General features: G+C 48.0%; 1 protein-coding gene across 5 annotated transcripts in view; it reads left to right on the top strand.

Moving 5' to 3' along the window:
• MTOR (mechanistic target of rapamycin kinase) overlaps window positions 1–27,957 on the top strand; it is a 125,498-nt gene that overhangs the window by 88,518 nt on the left and 9,023 nt on the right. For all 5 annotated transcript variants that reach the window (XM_082380942.1, XM_082380945.1, XM_082380943.1 and 2 more), the window contains 20 exons: window positions 3,484–3,584; window positions 5,276–5,391; window positions 6,628–6,705; window positions 6,893–7,000; window positions 10,198–10,323; window positions 10,414–10,545; window positions 14,464–14,579; window positions 15,433–15,550; window positions 18,232–18,477; window positions 19,142–19,242; window positions 19,936–20,032; window positions 20,637–20,735; window positions 21,034–21,156; window positions 21,352–21,534; window positions 21,958–22,092; window positions 22,312–22,486; window positions 23,832–23,967; window positions 24,588–24,735; window positions 25,368–25,490; window positions 26,723–26,805. In XM_082380942.1, the coding sequence (XP_082237068.1) occupies window positions 3,484–3,584; window positions 5,276–5,391; window positions 6,628–6,705; window positions 6,893–7,000; window positions 10,198–10,323; window positions 10,414–10,545; window positions 14,464–14,579; window positions 15,433–15,550; window positions 18,232–18,477; window positions 19,142–19,242; window positions 19,936–20,032; window positions 20,637–20,735; window positions 21,034–21,156; window positions 21,352–21,534; window positions 21,958–22,092; window positions 22,312–22,486; window positions 23,832–23,967; window positions 24,588–24,735; window positions 25,368–25,490; window positions 26,723–26,805 (2,544 nt within the window). The remainder of the gene's footprint in view (window positions 1–3,483; window positions 3,585–5,275; window positions 5,392–6,627; window positions 6,706–6,892; window positions 7,001–10,197; window positions 10,324–10,413; window positions 10,546–14,463; window positions 14,580–15,432; window positions 15,551–18,231; window positions 18,478–19,141; window positions 19,243–19,935; window positions 20,033–20,636; window positions 20,736–21,033; window positions 21,157–21,351; window positions 21,535–21,957; window positions 22,093–22,311; window positions 22,487–23,831; window positions 23,968–24,587; window positions 24,736–25,367; window positions 25,491–26,722; window positions 26,806–27,957) is intronic.

Raw genomic sequence — 27,957 nt, forward strand, 5'->3', positions numbered from 1 at the left:
CAACTACAGTTTTAAATAACAAACAGAATGCCGTACTGCCTCCCCATGAGCAAATTATCTCAACTTCCTCTTGCATATGGGACTGAGTGCCCCATTCATTCATTCAGCCAGTCGTACTGAGCACTTACTCATTGCCAGTGTCTGTGCTAGGCCCTGAGGACACAGCATGAACAAGAGGGACACAGCCCCTGCCTTCCCAGAGCTTACAGGGCAGACGACCAGGCTGCTGTAGCACAGAGTGAATACAGTTATAAAGGAGAAGAGAAGCCCAGGGGCTGTGGGATATCAGAAGGGGCCCTAATCCTAGCTTGGAAGGTTCTGGAAGGCTTCCAGGAAGAAGTGATACCTAACTCGGACCCAGACAGTGAGGAGGAGCGAGCACATTATTATGTTTAGGGTTCTGAAAGTTCAGTAAGGCTGTGGGGTCGAGTGTGATGCGGAAAAGAGGTAAGAGGTGAGGCAGGAGAGCTAGGCAGGGGCCAGATCAAGTGGGGCTTATGGTCCCCGTTAAGAGTTTGAACTTTAACCGAAGGGCTATTGGTCGGCCATTCTCCAAACCCCACAGAATTTTTTTTCTTTGCATTCTTTCATTCAGTGCCCTGAATTGCTCACCTCCTCTTCTCCTTTTTCTACTTTTTGAAATTCTCCCCATCTTTCAAGGTCCACCTGAACTGTTTCTCCCTCCTTGAAACCTTTCCTGCCCTCCCCACCTTTCATAATTAGACACAACCACTGTCCTTAGGTGGGTTAAGTAGGGTTGGCTTGGATGCGTTAGAAGAGACTTTATATGCGATTTTGTTTAATCTCCTTGTGTGACAGTTGGGAAACTGAGGCTCATAGAAGTCGACATAGCCTCCGAGGGCAGAGTCATCCAAGTCTCCTGACGTGCACTACCCAGCGCCATCTACCTCTGAGCCCTTGAATTCGTTCCAGTTTTATAATTACCTGTGAAGTATAAGTGGCTAGTGATGCCGACCAAGGGGTTTAAGAATGCAGTAGGCTGAAAGAGATTTTAAAAAGAGATGAAAGTAGTAGAATTCTTTTCCTGATCATATGCAGGTTTTTTATATGGTTTATTCAGTCAGTTCTATTTAGAGTGCAACTTTTAGATTGCTTTTGCTTTGAGTATGTATCCTGAACATGCCCGAGGCAGGTGTTCACCGGAGGCGGCCCTCAGGAATGATCCAGGGTTACCAGTGAGCTAAGACCGCCTCCCCGTGCTCACCAGCCTCCGGGAGCTGAGCACAAGAGACAGCCTCCCCTTCCCCAGCTCCGCAGCCACACCTGCAGCCACTGGAACCTAAGTAAACCTCCTGCCCGCACTGTTCCTTTCCTGGCCTCTGGGTCCTTGAGGACAGACCCCTCAGGAATGACATCATAGACAGCCAAGTACTTAGGCGTTGCAAATTGAAGACCGCTCCTTACACTTTTCGCTGCTGCACTAGGTGGGAAAGTCAGAGTCTTGGAGGGCCTTTTACCCAGTCCTCCCTGGTGTCAGTGAGAGGTGCCAAAGAGCCTCCTAGTGGTTGCCCCACAGACAGTCTCATACTTTTTATTTATTTGATTTTGTTCGCCCCCGTGCCTTTGAGAGTTAGGACTCAGTATATTCTGCATCCTTATTTGTAACAAATGTTTGTGGGAGAGGAGCCCCGCCTCTGTGTACACCGACCAGGTTCTGACAACTGTTGACACAGCCTCAGCGTGAAGTCGGTGCCTGTGTCCCCTGGCGGGGCTGCCTTTCAGGGTGCTGCTCCTGCACTGCCCCCTGCTTTGTCTCTGGAGTTAACAGTTTGTGGCGTTTCACACTGAACTCGCTCCCTGCCTCGAGACGAAGAGGAAAGCTAAATCCCAGACCTGTGACACAGAAATGGGGGGTCCTGACGAAACAGCAGAGGGAGGCTGAATTGCCTGTGGCTACCAGCTATACAGATTTGAATTCTAGGGTTGGAAGGAGCACTCAGAGATCATGTCGCTCTTCTTTACCTCCAGACAGGACCCCAGCAAAAATGTGCTGCCCAGAGGGGCTGTTCTGTGCTCTGAGCCAGTGGTTCTCAAACTGTGGCCCCTGGAGCACAGCATCAGTATCACCCAGTTCAGACCTCCCGAATCAGAAACTCAAGGAATGGCACCCAACAATCTATGTAAGGAGCCCTGCATGGGATTATGATGCACATAGCAATCTGAGAACTGCTGCTCTAAGATAACCTCCAGCAGGACCCAGAGTGAAGGTTTCTCAGTTTAGACGGCAGGAAAACAACACTGAGGTTCATCCAGCTGCTGTCTCTGAGCTTCAGTAAGTGCACAGGGCAGGATGGCTGCCCACTTCCTCTTCCTCTTTTTTATCTTGGCTGTGTACTGAGCTAGAATGCTTGTGTCCCTGGCTCTCTTGACCTTGTGCCGGAGAGACAGTGAAAGGTAATGACTGCCAGGCCATGATGCTGGACATAATGGCCCCGAGCAGTTCTCCTAGATGTGGTCACCAGTCAGCTTCTCGGTGAGCTCAGCCCAGATCCCTTCAGCATCTTTATCTCCTCCCCCCTCCCTGTCCCCCATGTCACCTTATAGTGCAGTGTAGCTCGTGTCCCACGAGGCTTCTGAGCTGGGCCACTTGGAACTTGTACCTTTTCTCTTGACTTCACTCCCAATACCAAGTTAAAACATCCTGCAGCATCTCTTTCAGAAAGCAGGAAAGATTAAGGAGTCTCCTAGCTGAGTCTTGAAGCTCACATGAAAGCAGGAGCTCGTATTTGCCCAGTAGCAGGGTTTTATTTCCTTTCCTTCAAAAGTGCAACATGGGAGGGCAGCAGTTTTAACAGCCAACAGGACATCTCTTCTTGAGGGCTTCTGCTCTCTCTGTGTATCAGAGTCTGCTGAGCACCATACGTATCTCAGTGTCTCCTAGTCATACCCACACTCACGGTAGGTATGCGCAATTCTGAGAGTAAGCAACATCTGGATTTCTGGTAGATGTGACCGTTGTAGCGCCTTCTTCCTTCTGTGCAGATTGATTTCATTTGCGTTTCATTTCAGACTGCAACCATTGGTATAATACTTTTAAAAGCCACTTCTCCCTATAGCTTGGAGCCCAAAAGAATGTCCAGATGTGCCTCTTCCGATTGCTTTCTCTGTAGGCCTGCCAAAGGGAAAGAGCCCAGAGTTCATTGGCATAGGAGAAAAGTTATTTAATATTTATGAAGGGGGCCAGATGTTCACATTTCACGTCACACCTAGTTAGACACGGTCCCTATCTTAAGATAAACTCGCTCTCAGACAAATTATGAGCCACCAGGCCATAGAAACAACAAATGGCCAGTCACTTCTCAATTATATCACACAGTCAAAAGTACTTTTTCTTTAAAAGCTCCCGGTTCAAGGCAGGCCCCTATCATCCAGCTCCTCCGCAGCCTCCAGCTAACCTAAGGGGCTAGAGAGAAAGATGGAGGTGATATCTGTTAACCCGACTGTATAATTCTTTTCCTTCAGGGGGCAGCTCCACCAGCAGTGCTGTGAAAAGTGGACCCTGGTTAATGATGAGACCCAAGCCAAGATGGCCCGGATGGCTGCTGCAGCCGCATGGGGTTTAGGTAAGGCTCCCCTCCCAGGCACCCAGTCAAGGTGAGGACAGTGAGGCTGGGGGCTCGCATCGGAAAAGTATGGCACTGTGGCTGCAGGCAGAGATGTCAGGTCTATAGAAGCATAAAACTGTTCATGTCCACTTCTCCCTCCTCCATCTGTCCTTTCTGCCTCATGACCTTGACTAACTTTGTTAGATATGTCTAATAATGGCTGTTCACAGGGAGGCCAAGGAAAACAGTGAGCAAGCATCAAAACTGAGATATTTAGTGAAGTTTGTTTGTATTCTGGCTCCATCATCATTAGCCTTTTTCCATATTTCTGCTTTGCATGGAGTTGCCACCTCATGATCCAGTATGGTTGCTGGAGCTCCACCAACATGTCTTTATCCTACAGGAATAATGAGAGAAGTCAGCTGTCTATCTCCTTTTATTTCTTAACTTTTATTATAGAATTTTCCCAACAAATATAAAAGTGACTAGTATAATGAACCCCTATATGCTGTTCACCTTCTCCAACAGTTATAAACATTCTGGCAATTTGGTTTTCTCTGTTCTCCGCCTTGCTGCCCAACACTCAGCCACCTTCCTCCCACTCCCTGAGTGTTTTCAAGCAGTGATTTCCTTTTAATCCCCACAGACAAGTGTCGCTTTCTGACATCAGACCCCAGCAGAGAGGATTCCCAGTGTCTGTTCCAGGGTTGTTCTCAGTAAGAGGGGAAAGGGTCCATGGATGTCCCAGGTGGAAGCGGCACCTGTGGAGTCCAGAGCAGGGTTACATAACATCCACCTCCATTCTCACCCTCTGAGTCACAGAGCTTATATCCTTTCCTTTCATGAGCTCTGAGCTGGATCCAGAACGTTTTTCAAAACCAAACTGCTTCCTGAGGAGTCATCATTTGTTATTTGCTTTTGCCCAGAGGCATAGAGAATGGATGCACCAGTGGTCTGGAGTGAAAGGCAGGAAAAGGCCTCGTAAAATCAGCAGCCCTGCAGTCTGCGGCTAATGAAGCTGGTATCTTTCCTGCAGATGGTTTTGGAAATCCTGGCATTTGATACATGCTCACCCCACCAGGGGAAGTGACTATGTCTTTCCAGATGCCACCATTTCCCCAGTCTGCCCTGATATGACACTACTGTGCTATGACCTAGCCCATCTTTCTGTTGTAACAGAGCCTCTTAAAATATTTATCTCCTCCCTCTGAGGCAAAGGTACTGCCAGAGTGAGACAAGCAAACTGTTTGTCTCATCCTGTCCCCTGTCCGGATAACGGCCATATCAGTTGTTTAGGGGGAAATGTAATGTCCAAGATACCATTGAACTGTGAGATCCTCCGTTGGTTGGGAAGAAAGCTCTTCCGTCTCACCTAGAGGAAGCGGGGCGAGTTCTCTAGGTTAATGAGGTGCTGCGTGGCACCCTCCTGACCTGTGCTTATGCGGCTCCTTCCATCTTTCATGGAACTCCCTGGGGCAGCAGTGGAGCCCTGTGTTTGGAAGACAGATGTGGCCTTGTTAAACTGGCTCTCCACCTCACAGAGTGTAGAGGCTCTCTGCGGGATTCGGATACAGCAGGCTCAAGTGTGTCCTATTTGAACCCCAAGCTAAATTCAAGTAACAGTGACAAGGCCTATTTGAGATGCTGCCTTTAGCCCAGCAAGCTGACCACCCTAATGCTTTTCTGTGTGTGCGTGTGCGTGCGTGTAGGTCAGTGGGACAGCATGGAGGAGTACACCTGCATGATCCCTCGGGATACCCACGACGGGGCATTTTACAGAGCCGTGCTGGCGCTGCATCAGGACCTCTTCTCCTTGGCGCAGCAGGTACAAACCTCCACGTACCCAGACCACCTCCAAAGGGAAGGTAATCACGTGCGCCCCGTCCGCGCCTAGCACGTGGTGCCTGTGTACTTCAGCTCTGGCCTTTGGCTCTGTGGCCTCGTTAGAATGGCTTTGGAGCGCAAGGCTTAGTAAGAAGATGACTCCCAGCATATCAGCCAGGGCCACTTCCTGCTCTGAGAGAGGGACACGTGTTCTGGAAGTTACCATTTAGATTGCTTTTGGAGTTGGCTTCTTGGGTCATCGTTGCATCCTTTTTACTTACCATGTTGCTTTAGCATTGCTTGTGGTAGAGAGAAACTGTTTTACCAAAGGAGAATTCAGAGAGCAGCACACCCCCCCTCTGCAGCAGAAATCAGTCACAAGGTTCTTCTGGCTCTGCAGGCGTGTCACACACTGGTCACCTTCTAGGAAAGTTAGCACTTGATTTGGAAATCCTGTGCTGACTTGCAGAATAAAATAACGAGGTAATCACATCCAGCCTGTCAAGACACCCGACTGTCTTGGGTGAGGTGCTTGGGTAAATGACCCGAGCGCTACCAGACGGGGACATAGTCATATTAACCTTAAACATTCAAAAAAGGAAAAGCTCCACGTGCAGGGGTTTTAATTGATGAAACAGAGAAGACTCAAACTGCAGTCCTATGGCATACCACCCCCACAAGCTCTGATTTACACAATGAGAACTGAGACCTGGGTCATTCGTGTCACAGGCACAAAAGCTCCCATTTACATGGAGAGGATTGGCATTCTTCTGCCAATTTCAGAGGCACTCCCTCAGGAGGACAAGGTGCTTAAAAGCCAGAGACAACCAGCTGGGCCATTTGAGTGCTTGCACAGTCTGTTCTTACCAACATGCCCAGCATGGAGAAGTTGAAAGAAGGTAGATCCACAAGTTGTCCTCTTGAGATGCAAGAAAACGGTGATTCTGTTTCTAAGCATGAATTTCCCTGCCTTTGTTACCCAGGATCTAAGATGTTAAGCTTTTGGCTGCCATACGTTTCTTTCTTTTCTGAGAAATCAGATAATGCGCTTCTCTAGGCTTTCAAATCTGGTAAAAGGTTTCTTCCCTCCTTCAGTGAACTTTTCTCTTCGTCACTAGGATTTCAGTGAGACAGGTAACTTCTGCAGCTAGTTGGGAAGCCTGAAAATCACAGCCCTCCCTCCCCTCAGCTCCCAAGTCCACAGCTCAATTCCAGGGCTTCTCTTTTTCTGTTCCAGTGCATCGACAAAGCCCGGGACCTGCTGGACGCCGAGTTAACTGCGATGGCAGGAGAGAGCTACAGCCGGGCGTATGGGGTGAGTGTGGACCATCTGCATGGTGCAGGGTTGGAAGCACATTTCAGTTCTTTTTGCAGAGTGGGCTCGTGAGGACACACAGGCTGCTGAGAGCGTGCCTGTGGGACCAAAAGGAATGACTGAAATGAAGCCTGGCTTTCGGATTGTTCATGCTGTATTAAGTTGGAATGCGATTTGCTTCCATCAGGCCATGGTTTCTTGCCACATGCTCTCCGAGCTGGAGGAGGTCATCCAGTACAAACTTGTCCCCGAGCGCCGGGAGATCATCCGCCAGATCTGGTGGGAGAGACTGCAGGTGAGCCTGGTAGAAAGCCCCGCTTAGCCTGCCCCCTCCTCCCCTGCTCAGCGTAAGCTTCCTGCTTCGTCACAGAGGTTCCGTTTGCATTCAGAGCAGAACACCCACAGGCTTCTCACCTAATAAGCCTCTAGCTGCGAGAGGATGACCTCTTTTCCGACCTCCTTTTACCCTGCTCTAGGAAGAAAAGAAAATATCTTTTTTTTTTTTTTTTCTTTTTTGGCTGCACTGCACAGCTTGTGGGATCTTAGTTCCCCGACCAGAGATCGAACCTGTGCCCCCTGCAGTGGAAGCGCAGAGTCCTAACCACTGGACCACCAGGGAATTCCCAAAAGAAAATTTAATAAGTGACATTATGGCCAGCCAGTTGAGAATCTTGACCTCAAAATCAGTGGTTCTCAACTTTAGCCACACAATAGAATGACCTGGAGAGCTTTTTTTTTTTTTGCCTTTTTTTAAAAATAAATTTATTTATTTTATTTATTTATTTTTGGCTGTGTTGGGTCTTTGTTGCTGCGCATGGGCTTTCTCTGTTTGCGGCGAGCGGGGGCTACTCTTCGTTGTGGTGCCCGGGCTTCTCACTGTGGTGGCTTCTCTTGTTGCAGAGCATGGGCTCTAGGTTCGTGGGCTTCAGTAGTTGTGGCTCGCGGGCTCTAGAGCGCAGGCTCAGTAGTTGTGGCGCACGGGCTTAGTTGCTCCGCAGCACGTGGGATCTTCTCGGACCAGGGCTCGAACCCGTGTCCCCTGTTTTGGCAGGCAGATTCTCAACCACTGCGCCACCAGGGAAGCCCCCTGGAGAGCTTTTAAAAATCTGGATACCCAGACCACTTCCCAGACCAAATAAACAAAATTTCTGGGGATAGACCCAGGATCAGTATCTTTTCAGCCTTCCCAGATAATTCCAGGATGTGACTGACGCTGAGAACCACTGCTCTAAATCCACTTGCTGGCCATCTGCATCCAGCCCTTTAAGTGCGGTGGCCTGATGTGTTCATTTACTAACCCCTGCCGTTTACGGTTCCTCAGGTCATAGTCATCCCATACGCTCTGTGCAGACTTTTTCCCACCGAAGTTTCCCCTCATCGAGAAACTTTTCCAAGTCCTCCATCAGTATTTTCGTTGTACATTCTGATCGTTTTAGCTTGAGGAGCTGTCAGTTCCAGATCTGGGAGTCAGGAGTCTTCAGTGTCCTTGGAAAGGACAGGTCTCCCATTCCTTGAGTAGGGAGGAGGAGGAGGAGTTTGTCGGCAAAGCTTCACTGCTCCAGAAGCCACTTGTCCCCCTGCTTGTCATAGTCAACCTCCCTCGATTTTAAGCTGTTTCCTCTTGACCCAATCCACACTTAATTCCAAATTCTGTCCCCAGACAAGTTGAGGTTTGTGCTTCCAGCTTTTCAGTAGGCTGTGGCAGGGCCTTTCGACTCCAAGTTGCATTCCTGTCCACAAAGTTCCGGGCACATTCCACTGGAAAGGAAAAGAGCGGGGCAAAGGATTGCCTATGAATACAGTCGTTTATGCTCTGAAATGAGCACATGCAGTTCTTTCACATGTTTTATTAGCAATTATGAAGTGCCCAGTGAATGTTTTGATGGAAAATTGTCCATTGAACCCCAGAAAGGAATTCCACAAAGCCAGAATTTCCCACTTGACTTGTACACACCCTGGTGTTTTTAAGTGCCTGTAATGAGGTGAAGAGTTTCCAAATCAGAGATCTGATGAATCTTCTGCCATTCTAACAAGTGGGCAAAATAGAGACTTGGAAGCGGGGTAGATTAAATGAGTCTCAGAGAGGAGGGACCCGTGTTTGACTTTACTGTGTCCAAGATACCATCATCATCTTAGGCCTTCATGACTTCCCTACCTTAAGACAGGAAGATGCTTTTTGGTTTCCAGGGGCCAAGTGATTTCAGCATCTGGGAGAAACTAGCAGATGATGAGAAGTCACCAAAACAGTCACTCAGTGTACTTTTTTCTGTTTTTCTAACTTTCCAAATTACCGTTGTTACACATAACAGGACAGAAAATTATGGTCCAAGGCCTAAAAATACAGCATTAACTTTGTGGTAGGAATTTGGCTCTTGTGGATGGCTTGCTGTCAGAACACTCAACCAACTGCCTAGGCTGGAAGAGTGCCGTTTTGCGATCAATTAAACTGAACTCCCCAGCCACTGGCTCCCGCGGGGCAGTTTGAGAGGTCAACCTTACTTGCGTTGGGTCTTTTCTTGCCTTGGGTTCTTTATTCAGGCTCAGATTGTGTCCTGTCATGTTTAAAAGCCTGCAACCATCGTCACTAGACTTTTAGACTTACCTCCGTGGAGGACGGCTCGTTGTTTGGTTTCATGGAACTCTCTGATGAAGTGATAGATCTCAGAAACCCATCTCCCCTGGTGTTAGTCTCTGAATCTGACTTATTCTCAGGAAGGTGGAGGAGGAGAGGCTCGCTCTATTCTCAACAGTCTTTTGATATCAAATTAGCTTAGCCCCTTTGATAATGATTAATTCACTTTGTTTCTTCTTAATTTAAAAGAATTTATATGTGTGAATGAATGAGTCCCTTTCCCTTCTATGTGCAGTTTTTGATCTGAGACGAATAAAAATGTAGAGGAAAGACAAGGTCAAGATCTGAGTGCAAGTTTAGGCTCTGATAACTTCAGAAATATAAACACCACCAACTTTCAAACAACATCAGTTGAAAATTTAATTATTTCAATTTTTTTTACACTTAATTAGTTTTTAAAATTTTGAATGATACATTTTAAATTTAATTTCTTTGTCAGTGATAGGCATCTTCAACCAGAGAGACTGAAGCAAAAAATTAAAGCTAAAAATACATTATTTACAATTCAGAAAAGAAATTTAAATAATTTAGTTCATTTAAGCCTCACCATGGCCCCATGAAGTTGGTACCATTTTTATCCCATTTTACAGATCAGTCACAGAGAGGTTAAGTAATTTGTCCAAAGTCACATAGGTAGTACAGTGGACAGGCCAGGATTCAGGTTCCAGAGTCCTTGCTGTACTGCTTCTCGAATTTTGAGAAGTTCCTGGGAGGTGTTTCACTCACAGTACCCTTCACTTGAGAAAGATGAGATTATAAAAATGAATCTCTTTTTTGTTTCGGGGTGGGTTTCACTGTTGCTTGTGAGGGATTAAGTTATAGCAGAGCACGTGTCTAATCCTCGCTTCTGGACGTTCCAGGGCTGCCAGCGTATTGTGGAGGACTGGCAGAAAATCCTCATGGTGCGGTCGCTAGTGGTCAGCCCTCACGAGGACATGAGGACCTGGCTCAAGTATGCAAGCCTGTGTGGCAAGAGTGGCAGGCTGGTGAGTGTCCCCACCGTGGGGGTAGGGCGGGAGTCTGAGGGGGTGCTCCTGGCCCAGTTCTGTGTATAACCCCAACCTCTTGTTTTGAAGGCTCTTGCTCATAAAACCTTAGTGCTGCTCCTGGGAGTTGATCCATCTCGGCAACTTGACCACCCTCTGCCAACAGTTCACCCCCAGGTGACCTACGCCTACATGAAAAATATGTGGAAGAGCACTCGCAAGGTCTGTGCCGCAATCCCGCAGGAGACCACATTTCTCCAGAATGCTCGCCTAATCTGCTTCTCACTGCCTCCTCCAGGCCCGAAAGGAAACAGCGTCCAAACCACCATGCCAGGGAGTTCACTCCTGCCAGGAGGCTATTTGGCCTGATTTCAAAAAGTGAATCATATTCGAGGAGATGCACATATACCATTGATCAAACCAACGAGTGCAGTCACAGTTCTATTTATTAGCAGCTAGAATGTGCTAAAACATAGAAAAAATTTCTGGGTTGTGTTGTTTTTCCCCCTAAGAGAAGTACCCAAAAAAGCAGCATGTTTGTGAAAACACAGACTGAAACTTTCGTAAGACCAACTTGGTTTTTCAGACTTCTTGTCTCCTCTTCTGTCATCAGTTTGGGATTCAAAAGCAGCAACACCCAGAGTGTGATGCTGAAACCAGTGGGGAAAGTCACCTTGAAGCCAATATAGAATTCCTCTGACTTTATTTACAGACAGGTCCTTGGGAAATAGATGTGGCTTCTTTTTTGTTTTTATTTTTTAAAACAATCTCCCTGGACGATGGTGACGATTAACAAAAAGTAGGCCCTGGAGGCAAAATCAGCACCTGCTTTGGCTCCCCCATTGTCGTCCTTATGAAACAGAGGAGGGAGTCCCAGCTCTCCTCTCCCTGTTGTTGTCCCCACAGTGTCCCTGAGATAAGAAAGGAATGCAGAGCAGCCACTGGAGCTGTGGCTGTGGAAGATGTGATAAAATAGCAGTGGAGTCTTGGCTGAAGGCTTACTTGGGAGATCCCTGGACTGTGTCAGAAGCTGATTTCTTTTGTGGGTGCTGGATTCTGTGACTCTGAATGCCACCCAGAGTGGGAGCCACAGCCCTGCACCACACACTGGGTCTTTGATTGGGGCATACTTCAGATATCATGGTCCAAGTGTCCTTCTCCAAATGTGCGGTTTGGGGTTTTTTCTTTTGTTGTTGTTTGAGAGGGGGTTGTTTAGTTTAGTCTCTGTGAGCCTCCCAGGCCAGAGCACTTCTGATTCAAAGCCTGACCTTCCTCCAGGCAAATGAGAAAAACAGAAGGTGCTGGATCTGAATACAGTCTGGTTTCCTTCCTATATGTAGCCTCCAAGTCTTTGAATGTCTTGCCGAAGGCAGGCGGAAGGAGTGTTTTGGCTAATATTTCAACCAAGGAGTGGCTTCTTTCAACATAGGACCACAGCCCAACTTCTCCACAGATTATGGCCTTTTCTTAGGAACCCAGATTCTGGAGGGAGACCATAAAACCACATGGATTAAAGATTTAGAAATCTATTTAAAATTAGGTGCTTGAACTTCAAGCCCGGAGCTAGAGATGCCACATCTTCGTAAGAGTTCAGGAGCTACTCCAGGAAAGCTGACTACTTAATAATAACTGTGCTGTTGAGCAGGTCGCTTTCCTTCTCTGAGTGCTGTGCTCTTCCTCCATAAGTAAGGGCTGTGCCCTCTGCTTTGCCTGAGGCGGACGGAAATGGGGAGAAGCAGATCCCGTTCTGCAGGAAGGCATCAGGCAGTAGGCGTATGCCCACTGCTTTTCTAGACAAGACAGTTCACGGAATCTGGAGACAGGCTGGTTCCTTCTGTGAAATTTCACTAAGCCGAGAACATAGTTCTTGCCCACAAACCATGCAGGCAGTCAAGAGCCAGAATAGTCTGCCCAGCTTACACTCTGGGCCTGAGAGAAACCCCTTCCTCCAAGCGAGCGGTCCATCATCTGTAAGAGAGAAAGAATCATTTTTCCCCCTCCTCACTTCCTGGGGATGGAGAAAAAGAGCTTTTTTTTTTTTTTTTTTTTTTAAGCGCTCCTGACTTATTTATTTATTTATTTTATTTTTTGGGCTGTGTTGGGTCTTCGTTTCTGTGCGAGGGCTTTCTCCAGCTGCGGCGAGCGGGGGCCACTCTTCTTCGCGGTGCGCGGGCATTTCACTGTCGCGGCCCCTCCTGTTGTGGAGCACAGGCTCTAGACGCGCAGGCTCAGCAGCTGTGACTTACGGGCCCAGTTGCTCCGCGGCATGCGGGATCCTCCCAGACCAGGGCTCAAACCCGTGTCCCCTGCATCGGCAGGCAGACTCTCAACCACTGCCCCACCAGGGAAGCCCCAAGAAGGAGTTTTTAGTAGAACATTTTCAATTCCTTGGAAATAAGTTGCCTCCATGCCACAGAGTAGAAAGATACTAGAGTCTCCCATGCTGGGTAAACTGACTAAACCTAACATTGGGCTTCAAATCCAAACTAATACCCAGCCTTCCCAGTTTTGGCAGTTTTTGTTTTGTTCTTGTGGAGTCTCCCGAAGAGAATTTAAACTCTCTCTGGACAGTCAGTGACACGTAACCTGTGGGCTCTGAAAAGCACCTGGCATCCGAGTTCCTAGTTCAGTTCTTACCTGCTTGATGTACACACTAACCACCCTGAGTTATCTTCCACCTTTTTCATGAGGGATCATTTAAGGACTCCCTCCCAATTCTTTTTTCTCTTCCTAATCAGATTTAAGTCTAGCCAGTGTAGTTCCCATAGAAGAAAAAGTAAAGGAACACATATCACTTCCCAGGTGGGAGATGCTAATAGAGCTCATTTTTCAAAGCCACTGGTGAGGAGTGGAACTCTGAAGGCAGATGTCTGAGGGAGACAGGTGTCTTGGTAACTGTTAGAACATCTCTGTGTCTGCCTTGCCCTCGTGCGTGGATTAGCTGCCTGATAAATCGTTGTCACGTCATTCTGCCTCTGGGTTAAGCCCTCTCGATGCCAATTAATTAATTCCTTATATATTAAAAGTATCTGAGGTTGGTCCTGGCCCCCAAGCCAGGGAGTTTCAATTTTCCTTCAGGGCCATCATTACTGACATGTTTCTATTCAAAAAAAGAAAAAGAAAAAGACTCTTACGTGATTCACAGTAAGGAGATCATTCTGACATTTATTTGAAGTGTTGGGTTTTTTTCTCTCCTTTTCTGTAGCAAAGAACACATATTCTCTTTTTCACATTTATCACGATGCTGGTACGTGTGGGCATGGCAGGCTTATACAAATGGCTTGTAGCTGACTCTCAGATCTCTGACTCTGTCTCTGCTCTTCCCTAGTTCCGCTATCTGCTACTAACCCAGATGGCTTCTGCTCACTTTGTATAAAATCACGTAGTGTAAAGAGATGTGACTGCTGGAGGACGCTCTGCAGATTTTGCTCCTAAGCCACCCTATTCAACTAAATGTTTGCTTGGCTAGTGTCCCCACCCCCATGCCACTTGGGTGTATGAGGGGCCTCACCCCATCTCTGTTCTATTTGGGTACTGAGGGTTCTGTCAGATTTTTTAAAATATTTTATTGAAATATAGTTGATTTACAATGTTTTCTGCTGTACAGCAAAGTGATTCAGTTATACCTATATATACATTCTTTTTCATATTCTTTTCCATTATGGTTTATCACGGGATCTGTCACATTTTTTTAAACTGTAATTTTTGCTATGCTAGTGTCCAGGGTACCACAGTGTTTTAAACACATGCTAAAGTTTTACTAGCCTGAAACAATTCCCCATAAGCCTGATTTCCCCCAGGGCAGTATATTGATAGTGAAGTAAGCAGTGGTTTGAGATTACTTCATATGAATTGTTTTTTGGAGTAGTCAGGCGAGTAGTTTTTCTAAGGCTTATTAGACTTTTAATTACAGTTGGCCAAGGAGAGCTAAGACTTGAGTTGAAAAAATATGAATCTTCTTGAAAAGCCCAGCCATCTCTCAGCATCACACCCCGGTCCTCCATCCTACGGGGTCCTCACCCTGTGTTCTAGGGTGTTCCGTCGGGAGAGGGTTGGCCCAGGTGCCTGTGAACAGCGGTTCCTGTCCCCTGAGGTTGGGCCCCATGCCGAGTGGCTCCCTGTGCCTTTGTCCCGCTGCAGATCGATGCCTTCCAGCACATGCAGCACTTTGTTCAGACCATGCAGCAGCAAGCCCAGCACGCCATCGCCAGCGAGGACCAGCAGCACAAGCAGGAGCTGCACAAGCTTATGGCCCGGTGAGCGCCCCGCGGCCCGGCCCGTCGCGCCAGCCCGGCCCTGCCGGCAGCCTCTGCTGCCAGGGCCGTGTTCAGGGCTCCCGGGGCAGCCGCTTGCCGACGTCTCCCTCACCTCTTCCAGTCCCAGGCAGCCATTGAATCACGCCACTCCAAAATCTCTGCCACTTACTTCCCCAGGATCCAGCAGCCCAGGAGCACCTGCGTGCTGTTCTCCTGGTGTCTGGCTTTCGAGTTTGATATGCTGCTACTGCCAGATATGTTGCTAATTTGATGTGTGACTTTAGATAAGTTACTTAACCTCTCTGTGCCTCGGTTTCCTCATGATGTGCAAAGGGGATAGTGAGAGTGCCTTTTTCCTAGGGTGGAATAAAATGGTGTGAGGATTAATGGAAAGAATACATCAAGCCTTCAGCACAGAACCTGGAATAGCGTAGCAATCAGTAAAACGTTAGCTGTTAATTTTATCATATCAAAAGTGGAGGAGAAGGAAAAAGTAAGGGAGCAGCCATATAGCAATCAAAAGAAAAATTGCTCTCAGCAGCTACCACCCACCATAATGAATTTGGGGGAGGTAGGTCCATTCAGACCTCCGTGTGCCAGGTACCTGGTTTATGCTAGCATTGTAAGACAGAGGGCAAGAAGAAGAGACCATCCCTTAAAAGAATTGATCCCCAAAGCCCGTCTTTTTCCTTCCACGTGGCTTAAGAATTCTGACGGTTCCCTCATGTTGCTTCCTGAGAGGAGGAATAAATATCAGGGAGGCTTTTGTGCTCCCACGATGTAACTCATTGTTCTCCTTGGAAGGGCTCTTCTGAGGAGGGAGCAACCTGGGGGCTTGTTTCTCTGTTTTCAGATGTTTCCTGAAACTCGGGGAGTGGCAGCTGAACCTGCAGGGCATCAACGAGAGCACAATCCCCAAAGTCCTGCAGTATTATAGCGCCGCCACGGAGCACGACCGCAGCTGGTACAAGGTAACCAGAGACGGGCACCTCCCGCTGCCTCCTCCAGACGCCTGCCTGTGCACCCCAGTGGCTCGTGCTTTACAGCAAGGCCTTGGTGGCCTGGTCTGATACCGCGAATTGGCTTCTTTGAGTGCTGGGAGCCAGTTTGTTAGAGGCTCTTTCCACGTCTAATTGATAGATTCTTTGACTTGAAAAAGACTTATTATACCGTGAGTGTGTGCGTGGCTCTGGGGATGCTGTTGTCTTACAGACTCTTAGCGGCTTGTTTTCCTAGAGCATCTGGACACATGGTTAGTCTCTGGAACTTTTATCTTCCCTTGGGTCATCTGTTCCTTCCCAGCTTCTTTCTGATTCCCATCCCTTTCTGCTCCTCATCTAAGAACTGAACTTTCTGTTTTTATTGGAAAGCTCTGGGTAACATCCTGTTATATCATAGGAAATTTTTCAAGAAGATAAACAGAATTAGAAAATGTATAAAAGATGTGATTGACTGGGAGAGGACTGAGTCTTGGGCGTATACGTCTTTGGTGAGAGCACACATTCTCATGTTTTTCTCTCTTCTCTGAGGGGCCTCCTGGTAAGAGCTACGTGGTGTGGCAGGTGTCCTCCATTTCTCTCCGGTGTCTCCTTAACCGGCTGATAGTGTGAATTAATCCCTCTGGGATCCAAACCTGCATCTGGAGACCACAGAAACATCTACGACGAAATTCTTATGCTGCTTTCAGCATGCTTCAGTCTGATCTGAAAAATGCTCATTTTGTGAAAGCAGCAGTAGTTATTCTCTCTAGGACAGCTTCAGTCTGAGGCTGGAAGAATATGTCCAGTGAACCCTTGGTTAGTTGGAACCTTACTAATTAGAACTATGTCCTAACCAGATTACTTTTCTTCATTCAGCTTTTCAGAAAGAAACAAATCACAAGTAAAAAACTGGCTCCGGGACTTTTAGTTTTAGTTTTTTCCTAGCATGGGCCCTTTTGGGTCTATACTGTCTTCTACCATCAGTGGTGTATGTTAGTCCCATGTGCGTGCAGAACTCTTTCTGTCTTGTTCAGCGGGACCCCCAGCTCATAGTACATATATAAGAGGTATTTGTCGAATAAACAAAAGTATGGGAAAACTGAACCTGGGTCATTGTAGGATTCTTATTCATCAAATAGAGGTTGATTATGATCAATCTACTCTGCTTAGCTGGGGAAATGGACACTTCCATGTTAAAGAAAGGTTTTTAGCAAGGGATGCAAAGGAATTTACTGATTATCCAGAAAGTCCAACTATGAGTAGATTTTTTTTTTTTTTTTTTTGGCTGTGATGGGTCTTTGTTGCTGCACGCAGGCTTTCTCTAGTTGCAGTGAGCGGGGGCCACTCTTCGTTGCGGTGCGCGGACTTCTCATTGCGGTGGCTTCTCTTGTTGCGGAGCACGGGCTCTAGAGCGCAGGCTCAGTAGCTGTGGCTCGTGGGCTCAGTAGTTGTGGCTCGCGGGCTCAGTAGTTGTGGCGCACGGGCTTAGCTGCTCCGCGGCATGTGGGATCTTCCTGGACCAGGGCTCGAACCCGTGTCCCCTGCACTGGCAGAGGATTCTTAACCACTGCACCACCAGGGACGCCCAATGAGTGGATTATTTAATATCCTCCTATCACTGCAAACTTACCAGGTCCCAAATCAAACTCTCCCTCATGCTCTGTACACCAGGCAATGCTATGCCATAGTGTCACTGCAGCTCAAAGCCTCTGAGGTGTGAATGCTTAGCACCAGAGGCTTCTTCTGGCAAGCAGTCGCTGAGCACTGGCTCTGACAGGCCCCAAGCCAGGTGCGAGGGACGAACGATGACCAAGAGTCACCCTCCGTGGTGGTCCTGTGCTCTCAGTGTGTCCCCTTCCCCACTGTCCTCTGGCCTGGTTAAGACCTTCACCCGCACCCCCTGAACCTGTGCCCTCTTAAATAATCTGTTTGATATCTGCTGCCAAAGGAATGTTTGAAGCCCAGCTTTTAACTCAGCTTTAAAAACTCCCATTTCCTACAGACTGAGATGGGACGTCCGTGGTCTCACATGCCAGCCGCTCCGTGGTCTGAGCCTGCCGCTCTGCTGGGCTCCCCCTCTCTGCTCTCCTGCGTGTGCCCTAAGCTTCAGTCACATCTGTCTGCTTGTTTCCTGTGAACTGTGCCGTGCTTGCCCAGCCTGCATCTCTGTCCCTGTTCCTCCTCTGCCAGGACGCCCTCCCTGCCGCCCTCTTGTGCCGTCCTTGCCCATCTAAGGCTGCTCAAGACCCACCCCAGTCTCTCCTCTGTGACGCCTTGCCCGCCCGTCCCTGGCGTTCCCGTTGTCTGTCTCTCGTTGCCCCAGTCGTGTTCTGCCTGTCTTTAGGTTTTTGAGTGACCTACCCTACTAGATTAACAGGTCCCTGAGGTAAGGCCCATAGCTTATTCCTCCTCATGTGCCCCCACCCCGCTCACGGCACTCATCACAGCCCCCGATACAGCAGATGCACCACAAAATGAATGAATTTAGTAAAATGCCCCATTCCCCAGTGTTCCTTGAGGTGAGGATTTGCTCTACTGACCACTGAGAAGAAAGGGCGGCCCGCACTCTTCCTCAGCTGTGGCCTCACGCCCCTCAAGGCCCTTGGTGCCTGAGCTTCCTGCCCCTGCTGATGTCACAGCCCCGATGTCTGTCCTCTCGTCCCCGCCCCCAGGCCTGGCACGCGTGGGCTGTGATGAACTTCGAGGCTGTGCTCCACTACAAACATCAGAACCAAGCCCGCGATGAGAAGAAGAAACTGCGTCACGCCAGCGGGGCCAACATCACCAACGTGGCCACTGCCGCCACCACGGCGGCCACGGCCACTGCCACCAGCACCGAGGGTAGTAACAGCGAGAGCGAGGCTGAGAGCACTGAGAACAGCCCTACCCCATCTCCTCTGCAGAAGAAGGTCACTGAGGTACCCTTCCTTCCTCCCCCATCACGGACTGGCCCAGGCGCCAGGCGCTCTGAGGGATGGAGGCTGATAGCAGCCCGAGGCCCTGCTCTGAAGCTCTGGTGGAAGCCAGAAAACATGGTTTGCCGTCGGCATTGTTTGAGACAGTACTTTTGTTTATATATTTGGGTTTGGGGAACTGACGTAGCCCCTGTGCTGAAGAATGAGGTCCTCGTCATGCTTCCCATGTGACTGAGCTCATCTCCTAATGCTCTGCACCGGTGTGAAGGCAGCCTGCACATCTTCGGGCCCACTCTGAGCACAGAGCCCGGCAGAGTCCATCCCCTGTCTTTTTCTCTCCCCTTCCACCTCCCCTGAGGCTGTCGGTTCAGGGCCTGGAGCAGCTGACCAGCCCAGAGATCAGCATGTTCAGGGCCTTAGCCCCACCTCCTCTGCCACCCTGTTCAGGAAGCCACTGTTAGCCCAAGATAGTAACAGTTACGGCACCATTGCCATTACTGAGTGCTTGCTCTGTGCCAGGTGCTGATCTAAAGGCTTTCTGTGTATTAGCTGATTTAATCCTCATAACCACTCTTTGAAGTGGATACTATTTAGTATGCTGTTATGCCCATTTTACAGATGAGAAGGCTGAGGCAAGAGTGTCACTAACATACGTGTGTTCCAACAGGATTTGTCCAAAACCCTCTTGATGTACACCGTCCCTGCTGTCCAGGGCTTCTTCCGATCCATCTCTTTGTCACGAGGCAACAACCTCCAGGACACGCTCAGGTATCAGGGAAAGGAAGGGAAGCCCTGGTGGGCCATGTGGATGGCAGGTCACAGAAGTCACACATAAAGTCCTCTTTCCCTACCCACCCCGATGAGCACGTCCCAGAGTCGCAGCTGACCAGGCCCCACCTGTGCTGGTGAAATGTGCAAAGAGGAGGGAGCAGTGGCCCAAGGACTGCCCGTGTGTGGCTTGTTATGTAGGAAGAAGAAACCCAGCTGTTTCTCACAATATCGCTGAAATTCCTTCAGCTTTTGGAGGCAACTCTGAGAGGCCTAAACAAATGGCACAGGCCAGCCAGTCCAGAGGCTCTAGGTGACCAGCCCTCCTGCGTTTGGGGGTCTCCACCGGCTACGTGCCAGGTTTCCAAGTTGCTGCTGTGCCACAGGCGACTCTTTCTGCACATGCAAAGCTTATGCATGGGCTCGTCTATTAGAGTTATGAGCTGATGCCATGGTGACCCCTCTGTGTTACCTGGAATGAAATAATCATTCACTTGGAATGATCTTCCTGTGTTTGGCCGAGCACCGCTGGCCATCCCCACCCACCCACCCCCAAGCAGTCCCAAGACCAAACACATTGGAGAGCCACTGATCTGGAATTCTGCCAGTTCTCTTCCCAAGAGTCTTGAAGATGAAAAAACAGACAAAAGCTGGTAAATTAAATTTTCTATGACTTTCATTTTTCTTTTCCAGAGTCCTCACCTTATGGTTTGATTATGGTCACTGGCCAGATGTAAACGAAGCCTTAGTGGAAGGGGTGAAAGCGATCCAGATTGACACTTGGTTACAGGTGAGGACACTTGGTTACAGGTGAGGGTACTTGGTTACAGGTGAGGGTACTTGGTTACAAGTGAGGACACTTGGTTACAGGTGAGGACACTTGGTTATAGGTGAGGCTGCTTGGTTACAGGTGATGACACTTGGTTACAGGTGAGGCTACTTGGTTATAGGTGAGGACAATTGGTCATGGGTAAGGGTACTTGGTTACAGGAGAGGGTACTTGGTTACAGGTGAGGGTACTTGGTTACAGGTAGGGATACTTGGTTACAGGTGAGGTACTTGGTTACAGGTGAGGACACTTGGTTACAGGAGAGGACACTTGGCTACGGATGGGGATGGGTCAGATCTTGCTCCTCGTCTGTCTCCTCTTAGAATCATACACTGTAGAGAGTAGCAAGGAAGCATGTGCTGTACAGTGGTGAGGAAGTAGGGATCGACACCAAGGTCAAGACTCCATATTTTCTTCAGTTCCTTTTAGAGAACTGAAGAGAATGAACCATTTCCAAGCCCAACAGCATCTACCAAACAAGTCATAAGAGCTGTTCGTGGCTCAGAAGAATAACTGGAGTTGTTTCCACATCTCATGCTGCACACTGTGTCTTTCTGAATATCAGGTTATACCTCAGCTCATTGCGAGAATTGATACGCCGAGGCCCTTGGTGGGACGTCTCATTCACCAGCTTCTCACAGACATTGGTCGGTACCACCCCCAGGTACGTGGAGACCCGGGGCAGTTTCTCGTCTAACTGCTGACCTTCTGATTTGGTGGTCAGCCTTTCCTAAAGCTGCTCCAGAGATACAAGTGCAACTGGGAGCTAAGCGTCCTGTCCTGCCCCCGGGAGGGCCTGCCCAGCTGGCAGGCTCTGGGACCCAGGGGCCTTCCGGGAAAGAAAGAACCCCCGCCAAGATGGTATAGCCCCTGCCTGGTAGACTCAGACGAGTGTCGGTATCATATTCTTGTCATCCTCCTTTCACACGAGTTTGCAAACGTTCCTTCTGTATTTGCTTCAGGCCCTCATCTACCCACTGACGGTGGCTTCTAAGTCTACCACCACGGCCCGTCACAATGCGGCCAACAAGATTCTGAAGAACATGTGCGAGCACAGTAACACCTTGGTGCAACAGGCCATGATGGTGAGTCAGGGCCGGGGCGGATTTCACGGCCTCTGGTCACCGAGCAAAGGTCTTGAGTGGGATTTTCTTTCTTCCTCATGACAGGGCTGCGTACTCCCTCTGGCCGCCAGAAAGAGTACCTTCTGTTTCTCCGAGACAGGCCTTCCTGAGCTTAGCTTATCCTTGGTGCTTCCCTCCTTCCCCTTTCTGATCCAGGTGAGTGAGGAGCTGATCCGAGTGGCCATTCTGTGGCATGAGATGTGGCACGAAGGCCTGGAAGAGGCGTCTCGCTTGTACTTTGGGGAGAGGAACGTGAAGGGCATGTTCGAGGCGCTGGAGCCGCTGCATGCTATGATGGAGCGGGGACCCCAGACTCTGAAGGAAACATCCTTTAACCAGGTATGGGATGAAAAAGTGTCAACTGGCGGGACTCCAGAGGCTTTTGCAGACGCCTTTCCCTCTAACCTCTTTACTGACCTGAAGAAAATGTATTCTGATGGAGGGAAGTCATAGGATATAAAACACCAGAAATTTATTTGTCACTAAGTTACAAGAACCCTCCCGAAACTTTAATTGGAAAACTATGGGATTCCTCACGAGGCCATCTCGTCTCTCTTCCAAACTTACTTTACCTGAGAAGCCATCCTGAGGTTGGGACTTTGGGGCTGGAATACTGCCGAGCTTCCCGGCTGAGCGATCCAGGCCAGTGCCTTCTGGCCAGGGTGCGCTCCCGAGGAGTTCTGCTGTCTGCTTGGGGACTCAGCCTCGGGGCTTAGTCAACACAAACGACAACTTGCAGATTTCCCCTGCATTCCCTCTCAGGCGTATGGTCGAGATTTAATGGAGGCCCAGGAGTGGTGCAGGAAGTACATGAAATCAGGGAATGTCAAGGACCTCACCCAAGCCTGGGACCTCTATTACCACGTGTTCAGACGAATCTCAAAGCAGCTGCCTCAGGTAGGATCTTGAGGCTCCAGCAGGGTTAACAGTCATTATAGTCCTTTCTGTTTTATTGTCTGTGAACAGTCTAACACTAACCCCCCAGCACCTGGTTCCACGTCTACCTGCAGACTTTGGGACAAGTCATCGCTATTGGCAACCCATTGAAAAATACTTAAATGGCATTTAAATTCCTCCCTGAGGCAGAAAACTAAACCCTGTGGTAATTGTTCACAGCTCACATCCTTAGAGCTGCAATACGTGTCCCCAAAACTTCTGATGTGCCGGGACCTGGAATTGGCTGTGCCGGGAACATACGACCCCAACCAGCCGATCATTCGCATTCAGTCCATTGCACCATCTCTACAAGTCATCACATCCAAGCAGAGGCCCCGGAAGCTGACGCTTATGGGTAAGGACCGTCGTGCGGACCTGAGACTCGGGTAAGGACCCAAGTCTCCCTCCCACCCTGGCGGACCCCTCCCCCTCCTGAAACGACTGCTTGCTGTCCGCACGACTAATCTTACTCCCGTTCATTGAGAGCCTTCATTGAGAGCCGAGTAGGGAAAAGTGGGTTTCTCCTTACTGCCTCCTCCCTGGGGCCCCTCGTTGATTCATACAGCTGTGCTTACTTAAGTGAAGCGTAACACTCCCGCCCGCCCCCGGAACAGGTGGAAGGGAGCTGTGAAGGCCTGCGATGTGGAGGATGGGTGGGTGGGCAGCTGTCAGGGAGCTGATGAGGCAAGAAGGAGGCCCCGGATGCAAGCACGGCAGGTGACAGGCCACGTCGAAGGAAGGGCACCGGGCTTGAGTGTCCTTGTTTACTCTCACGTTCTCTCTTTGTGGGAAATGCTGTGTGAAGTGAACAGACTGAAGTAGAAATCAGTTCTAACAGTGAGGTTTGTTACCTAGCGGGGTGGTTTCGGGAGGCCTGAGTGCGCTGCTGGCACTCTCAGCTCTCTTGCCTTTAACAGTGCTCGTGTTTTTTAAACAGTGATTATTCACCGGCAGCAGCGAATGGTGGTCCACGGGTTATTGTCTGTCTGTGGGCTGGCCTTTTCTAATACTAAAACACGTGTTGGTCAGCTTTCAGCAGCGTCTAATTAAAGAGACTTTACCGAAGGACTGTTTTCAGAGGTGTGGCTGAGTTAAGAGAGCCGGTAGTGTGAAGTTAGTACTCACCCCCAACCTCCAGCCTGAAGAGGGCACAGAGCCCGGCAAGGGCTGTAACCTGGAAAGAGAGGCCGTCCCCTAGAAGCCGTGGCTCAGACAGTGGGAGGGAGCTATTTCCAGAACCGTAGCCTGGCCAGTTGTCAGGGGCAAGGACCCTGACCTCTCCCTCTTCCCACCCTCTGGCCTCCTGCCGCTGCCCCCATTGGCCAGGCACACAGGGGAGCCCAGGGGATGTGGTCTCTAGGGGTCAGGCTTCTCGGGTCAGAGCAGGACAGAGAAGGACAGAAAGTGGGTTGGGGAGGGGACATGTAGAGTGACCATCTTTGTGCAGACTTGTTCCTGGCCCTCAAAGACAGAGTTTTTTAAAAATTTTACTTACGTTGATTTGAACAACATCTCATTGGGGGACCATTAACAGGGGGGCCATTCTTTTCATCCGTTCTAGGGAGTGTTTCTTCTGTTTGTAGGGACAGTATGACTGGGTAAGTTATGTGTCCACAGACTTGTGAATGCAGTGGTGGTCCACCAGCCAGTGGGATTGAGACCCTCTGATCCTCGCTGACTGCTCCCCCCATTCTTTACAGGCAGCAACGGGCACGAGTTTGTCTTCCTCCTGAAGGGCCATGAAGATCTGCGGCAGGACGAGCGAGTGATGCAGCTCTTCGGCCTGGTCAACACCCTTCTGGCCAATGACCCAACATCTCTTCGGAAAAACCTCAGGTATTCAGGATGCCGTGAAAATGGCACTGATTTGAGAAATCTTCTAGTTATTTCTTAACATCTCTCCAGGTAGTCATGTACCTTTGCCAAATAAATAATTACATACCTGACAGGAAGTCATCAATAGCCAAGGTGTCAAAGAGAAAAATTCTCCAGGGTTTTAGAGTATTCTCATGGGAAATGTGTTTGATAACCTCCAGAGGATTCAGAAAGGAACACTTTGTGGCCTTTAGACTGGAGATTCCACAAATTCAATGTGTTCTACCCTTACAGGATGACAGCCCTGCTGAGCCCTTCCTGTCCTCAGTCTTCTCTTACTCCTCTTTCTGTTAAGAACATAGATATTAAGTGGGGAGGTTATTTTAGGCTTAGAAATCATCACAGGATTGTTCCCCCAAAGGAGTGAGTTTGTTAGACAGCTTGGGAAGGCTGATGGTGCCTTCACACCATCAGCCCCCTGACTCTGTGTGATGCTTTATCCTTCACACAACGTCCCTCATCACACACCCCACAATAGCCGTGTGCCGGCAGGTTCATTAAAACCAGTTTGCATGTGCCGTGAGTGGATCAAAGTTCTACTCTGTTTTCTGCTCAATGACCCTGCTTCCCATGGGTTTTAGCATCCAGAGATATGCTGTCATTCCCTTATCAACCAATTCGGGCCTCATCGGCTGGGTCCCCCACTGTGACACGCTGCACGCCCTCATCCGGGACTACAGGGAGAAAAAGAAGATCCTTCTCAACATCGAGCATCGCATCATGCTGCGGGTACGTGATGAGTCTGCCAGGCCCAACCCTTTAATGTCTCGGAGGCAAAACTCACAAGTCAGGGAATCTGTACAAAGCTGCTTTTCTCGTTCTCCTATACGTGTCCATCACTGAAAAATCTATTTGAGGGAATTAGCTGTTGATGAAGGATTAATGATGTGAGTCCTAAAGCAGATAACCTTCTCTAAGAAACAGAAGGACCCTAAAGCCCAGAAATTAGGTTTCCATCACCCTCCGTGAGACTGGACAGCATTATTTATCAGGCAACATGTATCTACTGAATACTAATAATGTCTACAGAGCACTGACTGGCCACATGGGGAAATAATGCTTAGTAGGTGTGTGAGCGAGGAGAACGAGAATCGTTTGTTACCCAAAACCTTGAACCTTCCAGTGTTCTCGTTCATACCGGTAGGCTGGTACTGAGGCAAGGCCCGTTTTACCCTTACGCCCTGGCACTTCCTGTGGTCATTGGGTTAGAGTGGCCACTGCTTTTCCTTGTTTCCCTTCTCCTTTTGGCGGTGGTGGGGAAATCAGAACCCAGCCCTGCCTGGCCGCAGAGCCTTGTTTCTTCCTGGGTGTGAGCTGCCTGTCGCAGGCCGCTCCCTCACAACCCTTGTGTCCTGGTGCAGATGGCTCCGGACTACGACCACCTGACTCTGATGCAGAAGGTTGAGGTGTTTGAGCACGCTGTCAACAACACGGCTGGGGACGACCTGGCCAAGCTGCTGTGGCTGAAGAGCCCCAGCTCCGAGGTATGGCACCCCCCCACCCCCCCCCAACTCATGCCGCTGCTTTTGGTGCACCCCCTCTGGTCAGGAATGGTTTTCTTGTTTGTTCCTGTGCACCTGGTGGACGAGTCTCTGTAATGATTAGCTGTGGACGATGGGCAGTCTTTGAGAGCAGAAATTGAATGGGCGAGCCACGCAGTCTAGCAGTAGTTAGTAGTTTCAAGTTTCAACCATTGCTTTACGATAGTATATTATTAAGGCTGTTAAATCTTTTTTGTATGTATTATAAATTTCCTATTTATTTGGTTTTTCAATTTTGTTAACAGTTATGTTTCTCGGTTTGAAATTTTTGTCTTGTTTTGGTTTTGATGTGCATTTTTAAATGTTAGAAGTTAATAGATTTTTAATCCTTTTCTTTGAAGTCTACCTTTGGCTTTATATTTAGAAAGTCTCCTCCTCAGATTACATATCTTTTCTTGTACTAATTATAAGATTTGTGATGTGATATGATACTGCTGTATGATAAATATAAAAGATGTTAAGAGAGTAAATTACATAAGTTCTTATCACAAGGAAAAAAAAAAAAAGATTTGTGTTTACATTTAAATCCTTAACCCAAGTTGGAATTTAAAGTTAGGGCATAAATTTTATTTTTTTAAGATGATAAGCAATATTTTAGTATTACCAAATCATCCATCCTTTCACCACTGTTTAAAAGAGTCAATTTTTATTATATACTAAATTCTTATATGCCTTTGGATTTCTTTCTAGAATTTCTATTTCATTGATCTTTCTGCCTGTTTCTCCTCAAGTATCCCACTGTTAATACAAGTCTCTTCTCATTGGCTATTTACATATAATTTTTTTCCAGATAAATTTTGGGATCATTTTGTCAAGGTCCCCCAAAAACGTGCCAATGAATTTTTATTGAAATTACATTAAGTGTATTAAATAATATGGGAGGATATTACATCTTTTCAATCTTAAGTGGATATCCTTAAATGGGTATTTTCATTTACTCAAGTCTTTATATTTCTAAGCAAAGTTTAATTTATTTATTCATCTAAGTTCTGTACATTTCTAATTAAGTTTATTCTGAGCATAGTTTATCTTTGTAATTATGAATGTGATTTTGGTTCCCTTATATGTTCTAACTGGTTATTGATGGACGATAAGCAAACAACTGACTGGGGTATAATTATGTTGAAACAAGTTAGTTTCCAGAGCCTTGGTTCACGTGTGCTCCTGTGTTCTAGGTGTGGTTTGATCGAAGAACCAATTACACCCGCTCTTTAGCGGTCATGTCCATGGTTGGGTATATTTTGGGCCTGGGCGATAGGTGAGTGAATTTGTTTCTTTGAGTCTTGTTTCTTGAATGGCTTCATTTTGTAGCCATTGTAGTTTTCTTGAATGGCTTCATTTTGTCTTCAGTGAGATTTATGACCATTTGGTAAATATTTGTATTTTGTACTTTAGGCGTTTTTTGGGGCATCAACCTTAGTCCCCTATTTATTGTCCATGCCAACAGAACAACACATCAAACTAAAGAGAAGAAAAACCATAGTTCAAGGGTACTACTTTCTCCATAGGTTGGTTTAATGTATTAAAACCCGTATTAAATCCAGTTGATTTTATTGATTCAATAAACATTTATCAATCACCACCATGCTAAGATAAATAATTCTATTTCCTTAATTGAAACCAACCAAAGTAGATCCTTCTGATATTCCTACATAATAAATTTCATCCTAGTGTACTGACTGAAAAAGTAGTTTAGCAATGTTCAGAAATTCAAAACAAAAAAACCCAAAAAAAACTAGTATTCCAACGTCTACTGTTCTTCTCCTGAGATCATGTTTCATGCAATTATTTGAGAGTGAAAAAAATTTTATCCCACAGAAATAATAAATTCCTGTTTTTAAAAAACTCAGAGGGACTTCCCTGGTGGTCCACTGCTTAAGACTCCATGCTCCCAATGCAGGGGGCATGGTTCAATCCGTGGTCAGGGAACTAAGATCCAAAAAAAAAAAAACTTAGTAAAACACCTGTTGAATTGGCTCAGGGGCTTAGGGAGATGAGACCCTATGATAGGTGCCAAGTAGCGAAGATAGAGCCTTGTCACTCTGAGATGCCAGCGCTGCCAGAAACCATTTATTCTGTGACCAAAGACCTTGGGAAAGCAAATTGTCTCGGTATCATGGGGCAACTTGTGATTCACACAGATAAATTCTCATTTGAGCCCTAGGGCAGGGGTCGGCAAACTTTTTCTGTAAAGGGCCAGATAATAAATATTTTAGGCTTCGCTGGCCATACGATCTCCGTCACAACTACTCATCTCTGCTGCTGTAGCATAAAAGCAGCCTGAAACAATATATAAACAAATGAGTGTGGCTGTGTTCCGGTAAAACTTTACTTACAAAAGTTGGATGGGTGCTGCTAGATTTTGCCTGAGTGCTGTAGTTTGCCAGCCCCTGGCCTAGAGTCTCACAGA

The sequence above is a fragment of the Balaenoptera borealis genome (genome assembly GCF_965194805.1).
Source record: "Balaenoptera borealis genome assembly, chromosome: 1".
NCBI classification, from domain to species: Eukaryota; Metazoa; Chordata; class Mammalia; order Artiodactyla; family Balaenopteridae; genus Balaenoptera; species Balaenoptera borealis.